Below are 17,232 nucleotides of genomic sequence, written 5' to 3' on the forward strand. Positions count from 1 at the left end.
GTTGAATAAAACTAACTGTATAACATACAACTTTATGAAACTGTATTGAATTGGGTTTTGTGATAAAGGCTTACTTAATTCAGTAGGTTACGTTTCAGTTCACTATAATGTGGCTGGTTAGTGTAGTGATCTGAGCTCTTCACATCAAAGGATGCAATATCGAAACTGCTGTGTCCTAGGCTGACCAAAAGGCCCTTTCTGGGAATAGCATTTTTAAAAGTCATTTGGGTAAATGAGAACATTCTAAAGGTAACAGAAACTTCTGGAAATTTGGAATGCCAAGGATAGACAAATAGCTGGCAGTGTTTTCACAGAGAAAGAATGATTCAAGAACATGATCATTATCAAATAGTGGGGAGACTTCCTCCAGAAAGGTGGGTGAAACGCCACCCATTATGCTCCAGAAAAGTAAAGATCCAGTTGGCGCACCTTAAGGTTAAGGGGTAGAAGAATGATCTAGCCTAGTGTTAGTGTGGTTCTGCTGATCGGAGGCACTAAAATGGAATGGGTGGTCTCACGTAATTGTAAGATCATGACTTCATACTGTAAGTGTACAGTACTATGTGGCAATCTCTTAGAGATACCTCTGAAGACCTGCAGAGACAGATGGATTAGGCAATGGAGTGCTTGCTTCAAAAGCATATGAGGGCTGGAGTTTTGATCTCCTAGAACTAAGTAAAAAAAGCTTGGGAGGTGGAAACTGGAGGGGTGTCATGGCAAGCCAACTGAGTCTCATTGGAGAGTTTTAGGGGTGGATGGTACCTGAGGAAGGCTATCCAAGCACTCCCAAACATGCACACACACGTGATAGGAATGCATTTGAGAGAAAGCCTGTTGAGTGCCAGCCAGGATTAGGTTGCCCTAAGAGTTAGCTTCCATCTTCAGCCTGGTGCTGAAGAGAGCCTCTCTGCACACATATGCTTTCAGATAATCCAAGAGATGAATAGAGAAAGATTTAGCCACTAGAAAACTTCATATTGCTTTTTAAATGACAGTTTTCCATATTTCTGTGGATAGTTATGTATGGAGGTAGTACATCATGATGGTATGCCATCTCTAGCCTTTCCATAAACTTCAGTATATTTAACTATGTATAATGGTGCGTTCATCTTTAAATATGGCAACATAAAAAAGAAGAGCATTTATCTTTCAAAGCAATATTTGTGGGGCTTCAATAGCAAAGTCAAACATGAACTTGTTAAGATTCTGAGGCCTGCTCATCCCCCTCCCCCCACACCATGCATTGTTTTGTTCATATATATATATATATACACATATATATACATATATATGTATATATATATACATATAAAATATTTTAAATGTATTTATTATATATGCAGTGTTCTGGCTTGTAGATGGTTGAGAGCCACCATGAGGGTGCTGGGAACTGAACTCAGGACGTCTTGAAGAGCAGCCAGTGCTCTTAACCTCTGAGTCATCTCTCCAGCCCTGCTTTGTCCTTTCTTGAAGCACTTTCTGCCTCTTGACCTGCCCACCACAATATGGAGGTAGGTTGTTCACACCTTTACTTCCATCCTGTCACCTTGCCAGCCTTCCCCGCCTTAGGAAATGGCAGTTTTTGCTAGCTCCAGTTTAACATTAGGAGCAATGTTCCTTCTCTTTTCTCTACCCATGATCTAAACTCTATCTTCAGGTCCCACAGCACTTCCTCTAAGGAGTTAAAATCTGCACCAATTCTCTTTCACTGAACTAAGACCAGAGGGATTATTGAGAGATTTCTGAATCTCCTGGCCACCATTCTTGCCTTCTCCTCTTTTTTCTCCACACAGTAATCTGTGAATACACACACACACACACACACACACACACACACACACACACACTTGCATGAGAGGAAGCAAGGAGGGAAAAAGGGAGGAGTAAAGGAAAGTAGGGAGGGAGGCAGGGAAGGGGGAAAGGAGCCTAGAAAGAAAGACTATGTCTGTTCTCTAAAGATTTTTATTACTCCTTGGATAAAACGGATATGGTCTTTTAAGTGAAGTCATCTAAAATATTTTTTCCTTACAAATCAGAAGATGAGTTAGGATGGAGGTAAAATAATATTCCTTGAATGATTAAAACTGAGATTTTTTTTCTACAAAAGTATATCATTAGGAATGAAGGGTCAAACAATTAACTTTATTGTATATTTCACATAATTCTGTAGATTATTTACAAGAAAGCTGAAATAAAAGGATGGGCTGTTGTTGACCGCGTGTGTCAGAGTGAAACACTGGCAGAAAAGCACACTCCTCGGGTAGCCCTTTGGCGACACCTAAGAGTTAATATTTTAGACTTCAGATAGCTATTTAATGACTCTTGTGAGACCCAGAGAGAAGTTTGTCTGACATTACTTCCTAAGCACTGTCACCCTCTATTTTGAAACTCCAGTTTGATTTTTTTTTAGTGAAGGAATTCCTTTTGAAAGTTATTGAAATGGGAAGATTTCATTTATATAATCTGCAGTACAGCTTTATACAGCCTCCCAGCTGTTTAGAATGAAGGATGCTTCTTTCACACAACCACGTTTATTGTACCATTAATATTATAGCTAATGTCATGAACAGAGATGTGGGACAGGATGGGCTTTTGAGAAGCAGAAACAGCGTAGGAACTGCAGCCACCTGTTGAAGAACATGATGACAGATGGAAACATTTTTTTTCTCAAGATCTCCGTGCAGCTGTGCTTACATCCATTTTTCCCCAAGCTGAACTATAGTCTATTCATATCTTCTATTACACCACCAGAGCTTTTGCCTCATCCTGTTTAACACAGCATCCATCAAAGCTCTATTCTATAGTGGAGATTTCATTTCAGAGATGAGGAAAAAGACTGACGATGAGCAAGAAGGAGCTGAACATCTGCGTGACCGTATTTCTCAACAAGAGACTTTAGCAATCCTGTCAGCGAAGCTAGCTTTTTGGTACATTATCTCACTTTGGAAATGACAGCCAGTGTTCGTGGTGCCATATGAAATAATTATTGTCAGCTCCTGCCAACTTCTGGTGGGGGCAACTTACTTTATTGTTGTCTGCACAGCATTTTGAAATCTCCATTATACACCTTATTATTATTATTTTTTAAATGCAAAGCATTCCAGGGGAAATACCCTGTGAAAACAGGCTTTAAGGGCTATACTTTCAGTGACACAGCCAAGGAATATCTTCATTGTTGAGGTGTGTTAACTCACTTTTGAGGGTAGTGGGTGATATTTTATTAGGAAAATATAAACAAGGGTTTTATATATATATATATATATATATATATATATATATATATATATATATATTATCAGTAGACAAGTCCACAGTCAGATCAATGGCAGTCCATACACGAGCCAGGCTGGGTATCTGTAGGAGAATCTATGGGGACCCGCAACAGCCCTTCATGTTTGTTCTGCAGCTCATTAGAAGTGACTGAGCATAGCCAAGCTTCTGTTTGCATTATTAATGATGTCTGCATGTTTTTATTTCATAATGCTTACAGTTTCTATGAAGTTGGGCTTCCTCTATCCTCTCTGCCTCCCTGGTGTTAAAGATACAAGTTTAATAGACTAAAAAAAAAATAGTGTGTGTGTGTGTGTGTGTGTGTGTGAGAGAGAGAGAGAGAGAGAAAGAATGTGTGCACTTATGTACTATGGGTGTGTGTGTATGGGTTTGTGTAACACAGGCCAGAAGGTGACATCAGGTGTCTTTTCTTGACTTCTTTCCACCTTTAAAAACATGCTACTCAGAATCTCTCACTCTGAATTGATTTGTCTCATGGATTTGGCTAGGCTGCATGGTGAATGAACTTCCGCAATCTGCTTATCACTGTCCACACCATTCCACCATGGTGGCAGAGTTAAAGGTGCACGCTTTGCCTTTTACTTGAGTGCTGGGGATCTGAACTCAGGTTGGAACGCTTGCACAGCAGGCACTTACTGATTGAGCTATTTCTTCAGCCACTCATTTCTAATAGTCTTGATTGGAACTTTTCCGCATCCCTATCTTATGTCATATTTATAATAAATGTGTTTATTGCATAGGTGATAAATTCTATAATGGCTTTAGCATTGTACCATGACAATGCCTATATACTGTGAGCCACATTCCTACTCTTATTTTAAATCCCAGACTACCATGCACTGTGGGAAGATGGCTGAGCAATGACCTTCTTGCGTGTGCAGTGCAGACGTGTGTAGTCCCATTTGCTACATAGAACAGGGAGTTGTTAGAGCATCATTTGGTTTAATTATCAAGGTGGAAATAACATACAGAGGAAATGAACTGAGAGATTTAATATCGTAAGTATTATACAGTATCACTTTGTTAATTTCAATGTCTAGATCACTAAACATTTATCAATGTTTTAGTGTTCCAATTTCATTTTCTTCTCCTCAGAGGATAACAAAACAATACTCCTGCTTTGATTAGCCCCCAAACAACAATTTGTTCTTTTCTCAAACTGTCAAACTTTTTTTTTTAAGTTTAACAATCTAACTCTCGGTACTGAACTTTACTTTCTTTTTCTTTTGTTTTTCCTAGTAAGAATGTTTGAAGGATGTGCAGCTTGAGACAAGTTTTTGTCCTCTTTTCCCCTTTCCCTTCCTTTATTAATTGCACTTGAAGGTTTTCCAATTTGCCTTTTCTTCTGTTAAAGGCTAACACCATCAAAGCTGTGCTTGGAGGTTGTCCACACACTTTGTTGTGTCAATTTTTCATCTACAACAAAGAGACAAGCCAGACCATCTTTATCTTATTTCTTACTTAAAATGTCTTCATTGTGTTAAGCAGTTGCCTGGTAATTTCTCTCTCTCTCTCTCTCTCTCTCTCTCTCTCTCTCTCTCTCTCTCTCTCTGTCTTGCCCCTAAATCATGAACTCGGTCCCTGGAGATAATTTTCATATAAGAACTAAAAGATCATGACAGTATTTCAGAGTGTCAAAGATAGCTGGGCTTCACAGTAGATCATGTGGATCCAAATCTATTCTAGAATCTTCCACACCAGACCTTAATGATGTAATTGAGAGTATGTATTAATCAATTGGATCACCTTTGGGTGGTTCCATTTAAATATAATTGACTATTTTAAATCTAGAAATATGTAATTGGATTAAGAGGATTAGTTGACCTTTTCTTGGCAGTTGCCTCAGGCTTGAGATGATTCTGCAATTTCTAGAATATCTCACTTGTAAGAATAATGTAAGCAGAGGAATAAAGACTTAGAGTGACAGTGATCTCTTCCTCCAAGGATGGTCAATGAAAAATACATAGAGGAATAGAAAACTGCATGAAGGAGAGAGAGAGTCTCAGTGGGTGAAGTTAGTGGAAAGACTAGCTTGGTTTCATTCAGAGACTAGAAAGATGGAAAAGAAGAATTTGAACAAAGCAAAAAGCTTAGGAAAAGTTAAATATTTAAAGGAATACACAGGAAGCAGATAATAATATTAAGCATAGCAACTGTTGAAGTCCAAGTTAGGATAAGTTTCAGGGAACAAGGAATCTGGAATGTAGATTTTAGTACATTGTAGCACATGCATTGAATTAGATGCAATGGCATACTGAGAGAAAAGCAGTAACATTTGAAAGAAAACCTTCACAGAACTGTGTAGTCAAGAGAGTCTAAAATGAGTTGTTGGCATGAAATAGAACAAGGTGAATTATCTTTTCAAAGTCTGACTTGATAGGGCAGAAGTGTCTGTCCAGAGAAGAGTCATGGCAGAAAAGTTAAAGATGATGAGAGCTTTGAATTTGGGTAGCTGGAGAAATGTCCGATCATTAAAAACAATCTGGAAAACATTCAAGGCGTCTGGGGTGGGAGTACAAGCTTTGATTCATTGCATTTGAAATGACAGCAAGACTTGCCAATGAAATGGGCTTTGGTCATACTGACTAAAGGTGACAATCTGACGTCATTATTTAGGGGATGGGAGGGCTCATTAGGGCCAGAGAACAACAGGGATAGAATGGACCTGTAACAGTGCAGCTGTCCACAGTGGAGCAGTGTGTGTATGTGTCTGTGTCTGTGTCTGACTGTGTATGTGTGTATGTGTGTGTCTGTGTCTGTGTGTGTATGTGTCTGTGTCTGACTGTGTGTGTCTGTGTCTGACTGTGTGTCTGTGTGCGTGTGTCTGTGTGTATGTCTCTGTGTATGTGTGTGTGTATGTGTCTCTGTGTGTATGTGTGTGTGTGTGTGTCTGTGTGTATGTGTGTGTCTGTGTGTGTGTGCGTGCATGTATATTTCTTTGCCTTGCTTCAAAGACCTATTCCCAACCAAGGGCTGGTGGAGAATTTAGTCCTGCATCATTAATTATAAAGGTATCTGTGGACCTTTCATTGGTTCTTCCCTGTCTATGGTTGAAAGTTATAAGTACCATCCTTCTACTGCATGGCCATTGCTAATGTCTGTGAATAATCTCTTCCAGTGAAGGCACTTATTGAAATACAACTTTTTTTGGTTACATCTTTTATAGGAAGACTGGATGGCTGCTTTTCTGTTGTTGACTCAAGTCTGTATATCCATGGTACATTATCTTTATATTACTGCCATGTATTTTCTAATTATCTTTTGTCTTTATTTTTTTTAAAAAATCTATACCTAACTTGATAAAAGATATTAATTTGCAATTCTTTGTAATGTCTCTTACATTGATATTAGCCTAATGCTAGAGAGTTAAAAGCATGACTTGGAAAGTTTCCTCTTCTTTTATTTTCTAGAGAAATTTAGGTGGAATTGGTATTAACTTATTCTTAAAATATTTGAGACATTTTTAAAATTTTATTTGCTCTTTTTTATATTTATTATTTTTTCTTATTCTTATTTTACGTATCAATCCCAGTTTCCTCTCCCACCCTCCCATGCCCCGACCCTGCTCCGAACCTATTCCTCCCACAGATCGCACCCCCCCCCCACTCCACAGGGAGGATGATGCCTTTCAGGAGGGATAATCAAAATCTGTCAAATCATTTGGAGTAGGGTCCAGGCCTTCGCTCCTGCCTCTAGGTTAAGGGGGTATCCCTCCATGGGAAATGTGCTCCTAAAGTCCTTTCATGCACCAGAGATACATCCTGGTTTCACTCTCAGAGGTCCCTTAGACTGCCCAGGCCTTCTAACTGAGACCCATGTTCAGGGGGTCTGAGTTGGTCCAATGCTGGTTTCCCAACTATCAGTCTGGGGGTTCATGAGCTTGTTTAGGTCAGCTGTCTCTGTGGGTTTCTCTAGCCTGGTCTTGACCTCTTTTCTTATCGCTTCTCCCTCTCTGCAACTGGATTCCAGGGGTTCAGCTCAGTGTTTAGCTGTGGGTGTCTGCTTCTGTCTCCAACAACTACTAGATCAGAGCTCTACGATGACATATAAGTTCATTATCAATCTCATTATCAGGGAAGGGCATATAAGGTAGCCTTTCCACTGTTGCTCACATTGTTAGTTGTGGTCATCATTGTAGATCTCTGGGCGTTTCTCTAGAGTCAGTTTTCTCTTCAAACCTATAATGGCTCCCTCTATTATGGCATCTCTTTTTTTTTCCCCGCTCTGGTATGGTCCCACATGTTCTCCTCTCCTCCAACTCCCAGTATGCTCAGATCTTGTTCCTTTCCCCTTATGTGAGGGACCTTGTATCAATCCTCTTAGCTTCCTCCTTGTATCCTAGTTTCTCTGGCGGTGTGAATTATAGGCTGGTGTTTTTCTATGTCTAAAATCCATATATGAGTGAGTACATACCATGTTCCTCTTTTTGTTACTGGGTTACCTCATTCAGGACGGTTTATTCAAGTTTCGTCCTTTTGCATGAAAATTTCAAGATTCCATTGATTTTTTTTTCCACTGAGTAGTATTCCATTGCGTAAATGTTCCACATATTTATCCATTCTTCAGCTGAGGGGAATCTAGAATGGAAGGAGGAAAGCATCTTCAATAAATGGTGCTGGCACAACTGGATGATGGTGTGTAAAAGACTGCAGATAGACCCATATCTATCACCATACACAAAACTTAAGTCCAAATGTATCAAAGACTTCAACATAAATCCAGCCACACTGAATATCTTAGAAGAGAAAGTGGGAGGTACCCTTGAACAAACTGGTACAGAAGACAGCTTCCTGAACATAACACCAGTATCCTGAAACTGAGAAGCTTCTGTAAGGCAAATGACATAGTTAACAAGACCAAATGGCAGCCCACAGACTGGGAAAAGATCTTCACCAACTCTACATCTGACAGAGGGCTGATCTCCAAAACATACAAAGAACTCAAGAGAGTAGTCACCAAAATACCAAATAACCCTATTAAAAAGTGGGGTGCAGAACTGAATAGAGAATTCTCAATTGAGGAATCCAAAATAGCTGAAAGGCACTTAAGAAAGTGCTCAACATCCTTACCCATCAGGGAAATGCAAATCAAAACAACTATGAGATACCATCTTACTCCTGTCAGAATGGATAAAATTAGAAACACCAATGACAACTTATGCTGTAGAAGATATGGAGAAAGGGGAACACTTCTCCACTGCTGATGGGAGTTCAAACTTGTACAGCCATTTTGGAGATCAGTATGGTGGTTCCTCAGGAAAATGGGAATCAATCTACCACAGGACCTAGCAATTCCACTCTTAGGCATATACCCAAAAGATTTACATCTATGCAACAAAGACATCTATTCAACTATGTTCATAGCAGCATTATTTGATAGATTTTTTTAAGAGAAACCATCAAGGCCTAGAATTTTCCTTGTAGGAAGTGTTTCACTTATGAGCCTACTTTGACTGTCTTGTGTTCTCCTGAATGACTTTTATTGACTGGCTTTGTCTTTATATTTTTTGTCTATAAATTATTCCATATTTTTCCCACTAAGAAGTACATGATGTCATAAACTTTGAATATCTGCACAATATGATGTGACCTTTGCCCTTTGCCCTATATTTCATTTACATTCATTTTTTAAAAAAAATCTCATATCCTCTATGTGTTTCTTTTAGACTTGTTGTATTTTATGATTTAGCAGAGTTGGTATTTTCTAGGATAGAAGAAGGTAGGAAAAGAGCCCTCAAGTATCATGGCTGAAATTCTCACTAAATAAGAGAAGACATATTGTGTGAGACTGGGGGAATATTGACATCTTTTAAAGGTACCCTTGGTTGGGAGGCCTGAAGACAGGGAGATCTTTAGTCATTGATGATCTGAACTACATATATCAACAATAACACCATTTGGATAGCTAAGATAGGAAATGGGGAAGTCATTATGGTGGCTAGATTATTTTGCATACCAATTTAATTTTAATAACATTCAGTCTTATTTTAGTTTACCAATGCTGAGATTGTCAGCTGTTTTTTGGAAAATGCTATTTGGTACTAGATGTCCCCAAAGATTCCTCCTATCTCTTCCTGAATGCTGGACCCACAGCTGAAACATTAATGGCTGCATAGATCTGTAGTTCCAGCTATGTTGGAAGCTGAGGCAGGAGGATTACAAATTCAAATTCAATACTGGGCTACAGCATAAATTCCAAGCCAATTTTGGCAACTTAAAAAATATAAAAAGAGGACTTGGGACATAATTTCAATACAGAGCTTGCCTAGCATGTGGTACCACAAAATCCATCATGCATACATGCATACATACATAGTTATTTTTGACTTATCTATGACAGAAGTACTAAGTGACATGTCTCCCAATTTCTCATAGCTAAGTTCTCTGAGAAAAAAAGTAGCTGGTAGGAATTAGTCTTGGTGAGCAGGAATAAGATGAATGGAAACTTGGCAAGCAAATTGGATATTTCATGCAACTATGGTTTGGAAAACATTTACAAGATCAGGATAATTATTCTATACTTTGAACTGATTACATTTTGTACTGTATTCATTTTGTTTATAGAATGAACTGTATGACTAATGTAGTGAAATATGGGCTGAGTCAAAGGCACAGTTGATCACAATTTTTCTTTCCATAGGCATTGGAATCTCACTGAAAGATTGAAATTCATGTGATAGAAACCAGTAGACACATAGGCATCATCATAAGATATGGCATTTAAATTCCTTTCACATTTATAACCTAGTTCTCAGAATAAATGGCCATTTCTCATGTTTAGCACATATAGGTAATATTTTATGTAGAAACTAATGTAACAAGTTTCTGCAGGAAGGGAAAACACACACACACACACACACACACACACACACACACAAACACACACACACACATCCTGCAGTGGTCAACTCAGTGAAGAAGGATACAGACTGTGAGCTCTGATCGACAATATCTGAATGTTGTTGTTCCCATTTCCAGCTGGATTTCCTGTACCCATTACTTCAGTGTTGTTTGCAAATGGAAAAATAATTCCACCTCATCGATTTGACATACTAGTGAATGAGTTGGTACATGTACCATGGTGCAGATATGCCTGGGGCATAATGTACTTATAGTTTGCAATACCAGGGTAGAAAAATGTTAGTTAGACTCTGTGTACTGTCAGTAATCTGAGAGTTTCTTGTATTAAAAATGTCTTGATCTTGGATGTCAAATTTCTAAACATCTGGTAATTGTGCTAAAGTATACTAAGAATAAAACTACCAAATGTCACTCAACGGTTGCTCTCATACATACTTTGCCTGTGTGTTATGTTTTCTGAGTCCAGCATAGCAACCATTCTTCAAATATAATGTAATGTTGATTACAGTAATTATAATTATATCCTGGCATGCATATTCTAACACAATATCATTTTTTCAAAAATAAAATATATTAGATATTGAAAAACAATTACGCTATATATAAAACTCGGTATTTTGTGATCATTTTGGACACTTAGTCAATAGTATAGATCTTTACTGCTTCTCATAGAAGGAGCAGTTGCTTAAATGCAGACCAGTTTCCTAGATAACCAGCTCTTGATTTGTAACAATCCAGTTCATCGGGAAGTCCCGGGATTCATAAAAATGGATCTAGATAAAAAACGTCCCCTACATTCTCTTAAATTATTTTCATTCTGTACTTAGAATGTCCCTTTTTCCCCCCACAGGACTATTTCACAAATGCCAATAAAGAATTGGAGAAAGACACCCAGCAAGATTACCACCTAGACTATGCCATGGAAAACAGCACACACACGGTGATTGAGTTTACCAGAGAACTGCACACTTGTGATGCCAATGACAAGAGAATCACGGTAAGAAGTGTGAGAGTGGACACTCTCATGGGCAGCTTGTGTTTACAAGCACGAAGCTGCTGACAGAGTAAAAGGAGGAGGCCCGGGGAGCAATCAGCATTGGCAAAGTCACACAAACCTGGGGAATTTTCTGAACTTCTCTTTCCAAGTTCTCACAGTTTTAAAACTATACAGTTTAGAGAAGGTGTTTTTATGCAAGTTTAACATTTTGAGGCTCTCTTTTAAGTCAGTTGATTTAAAAGAAATAAAAGTACTTCTCAGCTTTTTCCCTATAAATTTCAAAAATAGATAATGAAGGTTTGAAGAAGTGAATTACACAACAGACGATCATGATGCTGAGTATAAGGGTGTAACTCATCTGATTTGTAACCGATTTGGCTTTGTAAATTTCCAAAATCCAAATGAATAGTCAGTTGATTATAATCACCTATTGGCACGTTATATGAGGCTTCTTATTTTCAGATTTCACACAAAATTATCTTCATGAATATGCAAATTAAATATTTAGAGGAAATATACTCCTGTGGTACTTTCCATGGGTTGCTATTGCCATTTCATGTTATTGCAGACCAATAAAATTTTCTTTTTCATTCAATCCACTAAAGCTTCAAGAAAGAGAATGTAAAGAGATCCGAAGTCACTCTGATTACCCTCAGCCTAAGGAGTGAAGGCAGAATAAGGAAGGCGAACAGATGGGCATTGCTTTTCACGTAGCACTCAGTAAATTGTAATTCACTTGAAATATTACTATAGTCATTGGACCCACAAGGGATAGAGCAGAGAGATCATTTATCATGAGTAGCTTTTCCAATTATTTATTCTCAAAGTTCTTATTCCAAGGAGCTGGCAAAACACCCTCACCCTCATCTGTGGAAGGAAGCAGTCTTTTTCTATTTACTCCTGTAAATCTTTCCTATGCCACATCCCCTCAGGGAGTCTCGCTCTGGGGCTCAGTCAAAGCCGGTTTCACTGGCTTCCCCTTGGAAATTCCCAGTATTCCATACTGAGTTCAGATTTGAGTTGTAAAATGAACAAGCCCAGGCATAGAGCTGCTGTTTTCTGTATTTGTTCCTTCTGTAAATCCATAATTGAGTTAGCGCCTAGAGGAAAATCTGTTGTGGAAAAAACAGTCTTGGGTAATTTAAAAAAGTAATTAGTTTAAAAATTATTTTTAAAGTTAGCACACAAAGTAGAGGATTTCATTATAGCGTTTTCATACAAACATGGCATTATACTTTCCTACATTTGTCCCCTCCCTCACTGCCTTCTTCTGTCCCTTCAGTCCGTTCCTTCCTTCTCACAATAGTCGTTTTCTGCTTTCTTATCTGTCTTTCCCTCTTCTTGAAGATCTCTTTGAACTTTCTCATGATCTCCACTCCAGTTTCATGTCCTACAAATACACACATGCATAAATACATACATATAATTTACACTTTAGGTTCATGTACAAAAGAAAACATACGGATACTTCCTGAGTCTGGCTTATTTTGTTTAACATGGTGATTTTTCAATGGCATCGGTCTCCCTTAGAATGTCAAAATTTCCTTTTACAAACAGCTATGCATTGTTCCATTATAAATGTGAACTACATTTTCGTTATCCATTCATCAATTGATGGACATCTAAGCTGAATCCACTTTCTAACTATTTTGAATACTAGAGCATGAATAGAAAGTATCTGCGTAGCCGGCCATGAAGTCCTTTGAGATATGTCCAGGAGCGGAATAGCTGGATTATATGGTTCTAGTTTTTACTTTTTGAGGAAACTTCACATTCCATAGTGGCTTTATACGTTTTCACTCTCAGCGGCAGTGAGTAAAGGGTTACATTTTCCCACACAATCACCTGAATTTGTTTATCTTGGTGATAGCTGTTCTGACTGAGGAGAAATGGAATGTCAGGACTAAAGGGAGGAGAGGGGTAATGGAGAGGATATGGGGAAAGACAGTTAACATTAACAGCCATTTGGAAGACAATATGGAAACTTACTGCTGTAGAAGCCTCTGAAAATGTGTACATGAACGGAAGAAATGGAAATGGAGTCACCAGACAGTGGGTGAGAAAAAGCTCCATCCAACATCTTACGCCACCAAATGAAGCCTCCACTGCCAGGACTGGATCACATTTAGTTGATTGGTTAGCCAAAGTGGTACCAAGGAAACCCCAAAGATCTCAGCTTATTTTGAAATTCTCTAATACCAAAGGATTTAAAACACTGGTTTGTATTTATTGTTCATTTGCATTTATCTTGAAAATAGACTAGACTATTTTCTTCACTAGCCCATCTGTTGACTGGCTGATTTGGAGTTTTGGTAATTAATTTTTGTAGCACCTTTTGTGCCAGAGATAATATTCTTCTTTCTGATGAGTTGTTGGGAAAGACTTTTTTCCCTGGTGTAGTCAGGCTTTCTTTTTACCTTGGTGATTGTATCTTTTGATGTGAAGATACTGTCATCCCATTTCTCAATTCCAGGGATTAATTCCTGTTTTATTTAAAAACAATCCTCACCTATGCCTATATTTTGAAGTGTTTTACTTGTGTTTTTCCTTAGCAGTTTCAATTTTCCGGTCTGATATTAAAGTATTTATTTGATCCATTTTGGATCAAATTTTGGTTCAAGGTAAAATATTAGTTTTCTTTTTCTTCATGGGGAAATCCAGTTTCCTCAGAACTGTTTGTTGAAGGCATTGTCTTTTCTGAAAGGTGTGCTTTGAGGACATTGTTGAAAAGTAGCTGTCAGTAGCTTCCTGGATTTATCTCTAGGACTTCTGTTGTACTCTATTGGCCTATACATCTGCTTCATAGTAACCCTGCCAACCCTTAAGCATAGAAGATTCCCATCCTCTAGCGATTTCTACCTTTCTTTGTTCAGGGTCTTAGAGCTTTGGTTGTAGAGGTATTTATTTAGTTTTATTTCTGGTTTGAAGCCATTGCAAATGATGTTTTCCCCTAAATTCCCCACTGAACAAGTTTATTATAGATCTATAGAAAAATTATTGATTTTTTAAAAATGAATTATGTATCCTGCTCTTTTGTCCCATGTGTTTATTGGGTGTAACAATTCCCAGATGGAATCTTTAGGGTCATTAAGATAATAAGTTGACTGTTTTCAATCTTATTTGTATTACTTTATACCCTCCTCTTTTCTTAATACTCTAAGAATTCAACCACTACAGTGATTAAAATTTGAGAGGTACCTTTATTTCATTCTAGATTTTAGAGAACATGTTCTCCATCATCCATTATGTGCTATGCTGGTTACAGTTTTGTTATATATGGTCTTTATTTTGTTGAGATATGTTCCTTCTATTACTGGTTTCTTAAGGGATTTTATCATGAAGGGATATTGACCTTTATATAAGGCCTATTCAGAATTTGTTGATGTCATTAGATTATTTTTCTTTCTTTTTTTAATATTTTTTCTTATTTTGAATATTGATCCCAGTTCCCTCTTCCTCCTATCCTCCCATGCCCCCCACAAACTGAACCTCTCCACCCCATCTCCCATCCACTCCCCAGGGAGGGTGAGGCCTTCCAGGAGGGATCATCAAAATCTGTCAAGTCACTTGGGGGCGGGGCCTAGGCCCTCCCTTGTGTCTCTAGGCTAAGGAAGCATCCCTTCTTGGGGGATGTGCTCCTGAAGTCCTTTTGTGAACCAGGGATACATTCTGGTTCCACTGTCAGAGGTCCCATAGACTGCCCAGGCCTCCTAACTGAGACCCACGTTCAGGGGGTCTGGGTTGGCCCTACACTGATTTTCCAGCTATCAGTCTGGGGTCCATGAGCTCCCCCTTGTTCAGGTCAGCTGTTCCTATGGGTTTCTGTAGCCTGGTCTTGATCCCTTTGCTCATCACTTCTCCCTCTCTGCAACTGGATTCCAGGAGTTCAGCTCAGTGTTTAGCTGTGGATGTCTGCTTCTTCTCCCATCAGCTACTGGATGAGGGCTGTAGGATGGCATATAAGGTACTCATCAATCTCATTGTCAGGGAAGGTCATTGAAGGTAGCCTCTCCACTATTGCTTAGATTGTTAGTTGGGGTCATCCTTGTAGGTCTGTGGACATTTCAAACCTATAATAGCTCCCTTTATTCTGATATCTCTTTTCTTGCTCTCCTCTATTCTTCCCTTGACTTAATCTTCCTGCTCCCTCATGTTCTCCTCTCCCCTCTTCTCCCCTTCTCTTTCTCCTAACTCCTTCTCCCCTCACTGCCCTCCATGCTCCCAATATGCTAAGAAGATTTTGTTCCTTTCCTCTTCTGTGGGGGACCATGTATGTCTCTCTTAGGATCCTCCTTGTTTCCTATCTTGGTGTGTGAACTGTAGGCTGGCGATCATTTGCTCTATGTCTAAAAGCCTCATACTAAAGTATGAGTGAGTAGATATCATGTTTGTCTTTTTGTGACGGGGTTACCTCGCTCAGGATGGTTTCTTCTAATTCCATCCATTTGCCTGCGAATTTCAAGATTCCAGTGTGTGTGTGTGTGTGTGTGTGTGTGTGTGTGTGTGTGTGTGTGTGTTTTCCAATGAGTAGTATTCCATTTTGTAAATATACCACATTTTCTTTATCCATTCTTCAGTTGAGGGGCATCTAGGTTGTTTCTAGGTTCTAGCTTTTACAAATAATGCTGCTATGAACATAGTTGAACAGATGTCTTTGTTGCATGGATGTGCATCTTTTGGGTATATACCTAAGAGTGGAATTGCTGGTTCTTGTGGTAGATTGATTCACATTTTCCTGAGGAACCGCCATACTGTAGTCATTGATGAGTAAGGCAATGGACTAGATAATTTATTTTCTTAATTCTATGTGCTGTATTACATTTACTGACTTAAGTATATTGAACCAACCTCACAATCCTGCAACGAGATAAACTTAGTCATGGAGTATGATCTTTTTAATGTATTCTTGAGTTTGATTTGCTAGTATTCTAATGAGAAATTTTGCCTTTATATTCATATGGAAATTGGTTTTGTATAATTTGGCAATAAATTCATCTAGTCATAAGCTTTTCTTTGTTGTAAGACTTCCCAGTATTATTTCAGTCTTCTTGGTTGTTATATAGCTGTTTAAGTTATTTATATCCTCTTAGTTTAATTTGGGTAGGTCACATGGTTACATAACACTATTCATGGGTAGACATGAGCAAACATCTACTTACCCTGATAAGGAAACAGCAACAAAGCAAAACAATGTCACACTTGGTGAACCAATAGGTTATATTGTCATCACTAACAAGAGGATGGGTGAGAGGTTACTGAGACAGCTGATTACTAAGAGCTCATCTTGGCCTGGGTCAGAGCTCATGAAAGCTGGGAACCTGGGGCACTGTATAACTTTCTTCTAAGCAGCTCAGTTGGTCTCTGCTTCTTTCAATTAAGTGGGTAGATGGCATGGGTACTGTGCCTCTTCTAGACATCTCAGCTTATCTGAATCTTTATGGCTGGAAAGTATTCTCAGTCTCTCTTTGTCTGAGTGTGTCTCTTAGAAGTCCTTAGTGCTTATATACACTTGGGGAAGGAGGAATGTAGAGTACTTGGTCAGTTTCAGGGACTTCCTGAAGCTATTGAATTGTTTCCTTTCTGGGTTTAAGGGGGTGACTTCCAGGATAGAATGCTTCACCTCACTTTAGAACTTCCCATAGTTTAGTGAGTGTTCCTCATAGATGGAAGATTTTATTCTAGAGGAAATTTCTACACAGCCCATGTATGTCTAGGAATTTATCGTTTCTTCTACATTTTCTATTTTTTAATATCAGTTTTCAAGGGGTTCTCTAAAGAGTTTTTGAATTATATTTAGATAACATTTCCCTTCTTAATCTCCAATTTAATAATTTGAATATTCTTGCTCTTTGTTTTGATCACTTTGGCTAGTATTAGATCATTTTAGGGTTATTGGGAGATTAGAATCAACTCTTTGGATACTCTTAATATCTTTACTCTCATTTCTTCATTATATTATTATTATTATTTTACATATTGACCCCAGTTCCCTCTGCCCCAATCCTCCCATGTCTTCCCTACCTCCTCTCACCCCACCCACCCCCACTCCACAGGGAGGGTGATATCTTCCAGGAGGAATCATCA

At 38.5% G+C, this 17,232-nt stretch overlaps 1 protein-coding gene across 1 annotated transcript in view; it reads left to right on the forward strand.

Annotated features, from left to right (window-relative positions):
• The window catches only part of Moxd1 (monooxygenase DBH like 1), a 73,695-nt gene that overhangs the window by 10,708 nt on the left and 45,755 nt on the right, over positions 1-17,232 (forward strand). Inside the window, exon 2 of the mRNA XM_051175407.1 lies at positions 11,002-11,148. Coding sequence (XP_051031364.1) covers positions 11,002-11,148 — 147 coding nt within the window. The remainder of the gene's footprint in view (positions 1-11,001; positions 11,149-17,232) is intronic.

The sequence above is a fragment of the Phodopus roborovskii genome, unplaced genomic scaffold, assembly GCF_943737965.1.
Source record: "Phodopus roborovskii unplaced genomic scaffold, PHOROB, whole genome shotgun sequence".
Lineage (NCBI taxonomy): Eukaryota > Metazoa > Chordata > Mammalia > Rodentia > Cricetidae > Phodopus > Phodopus roborovskii.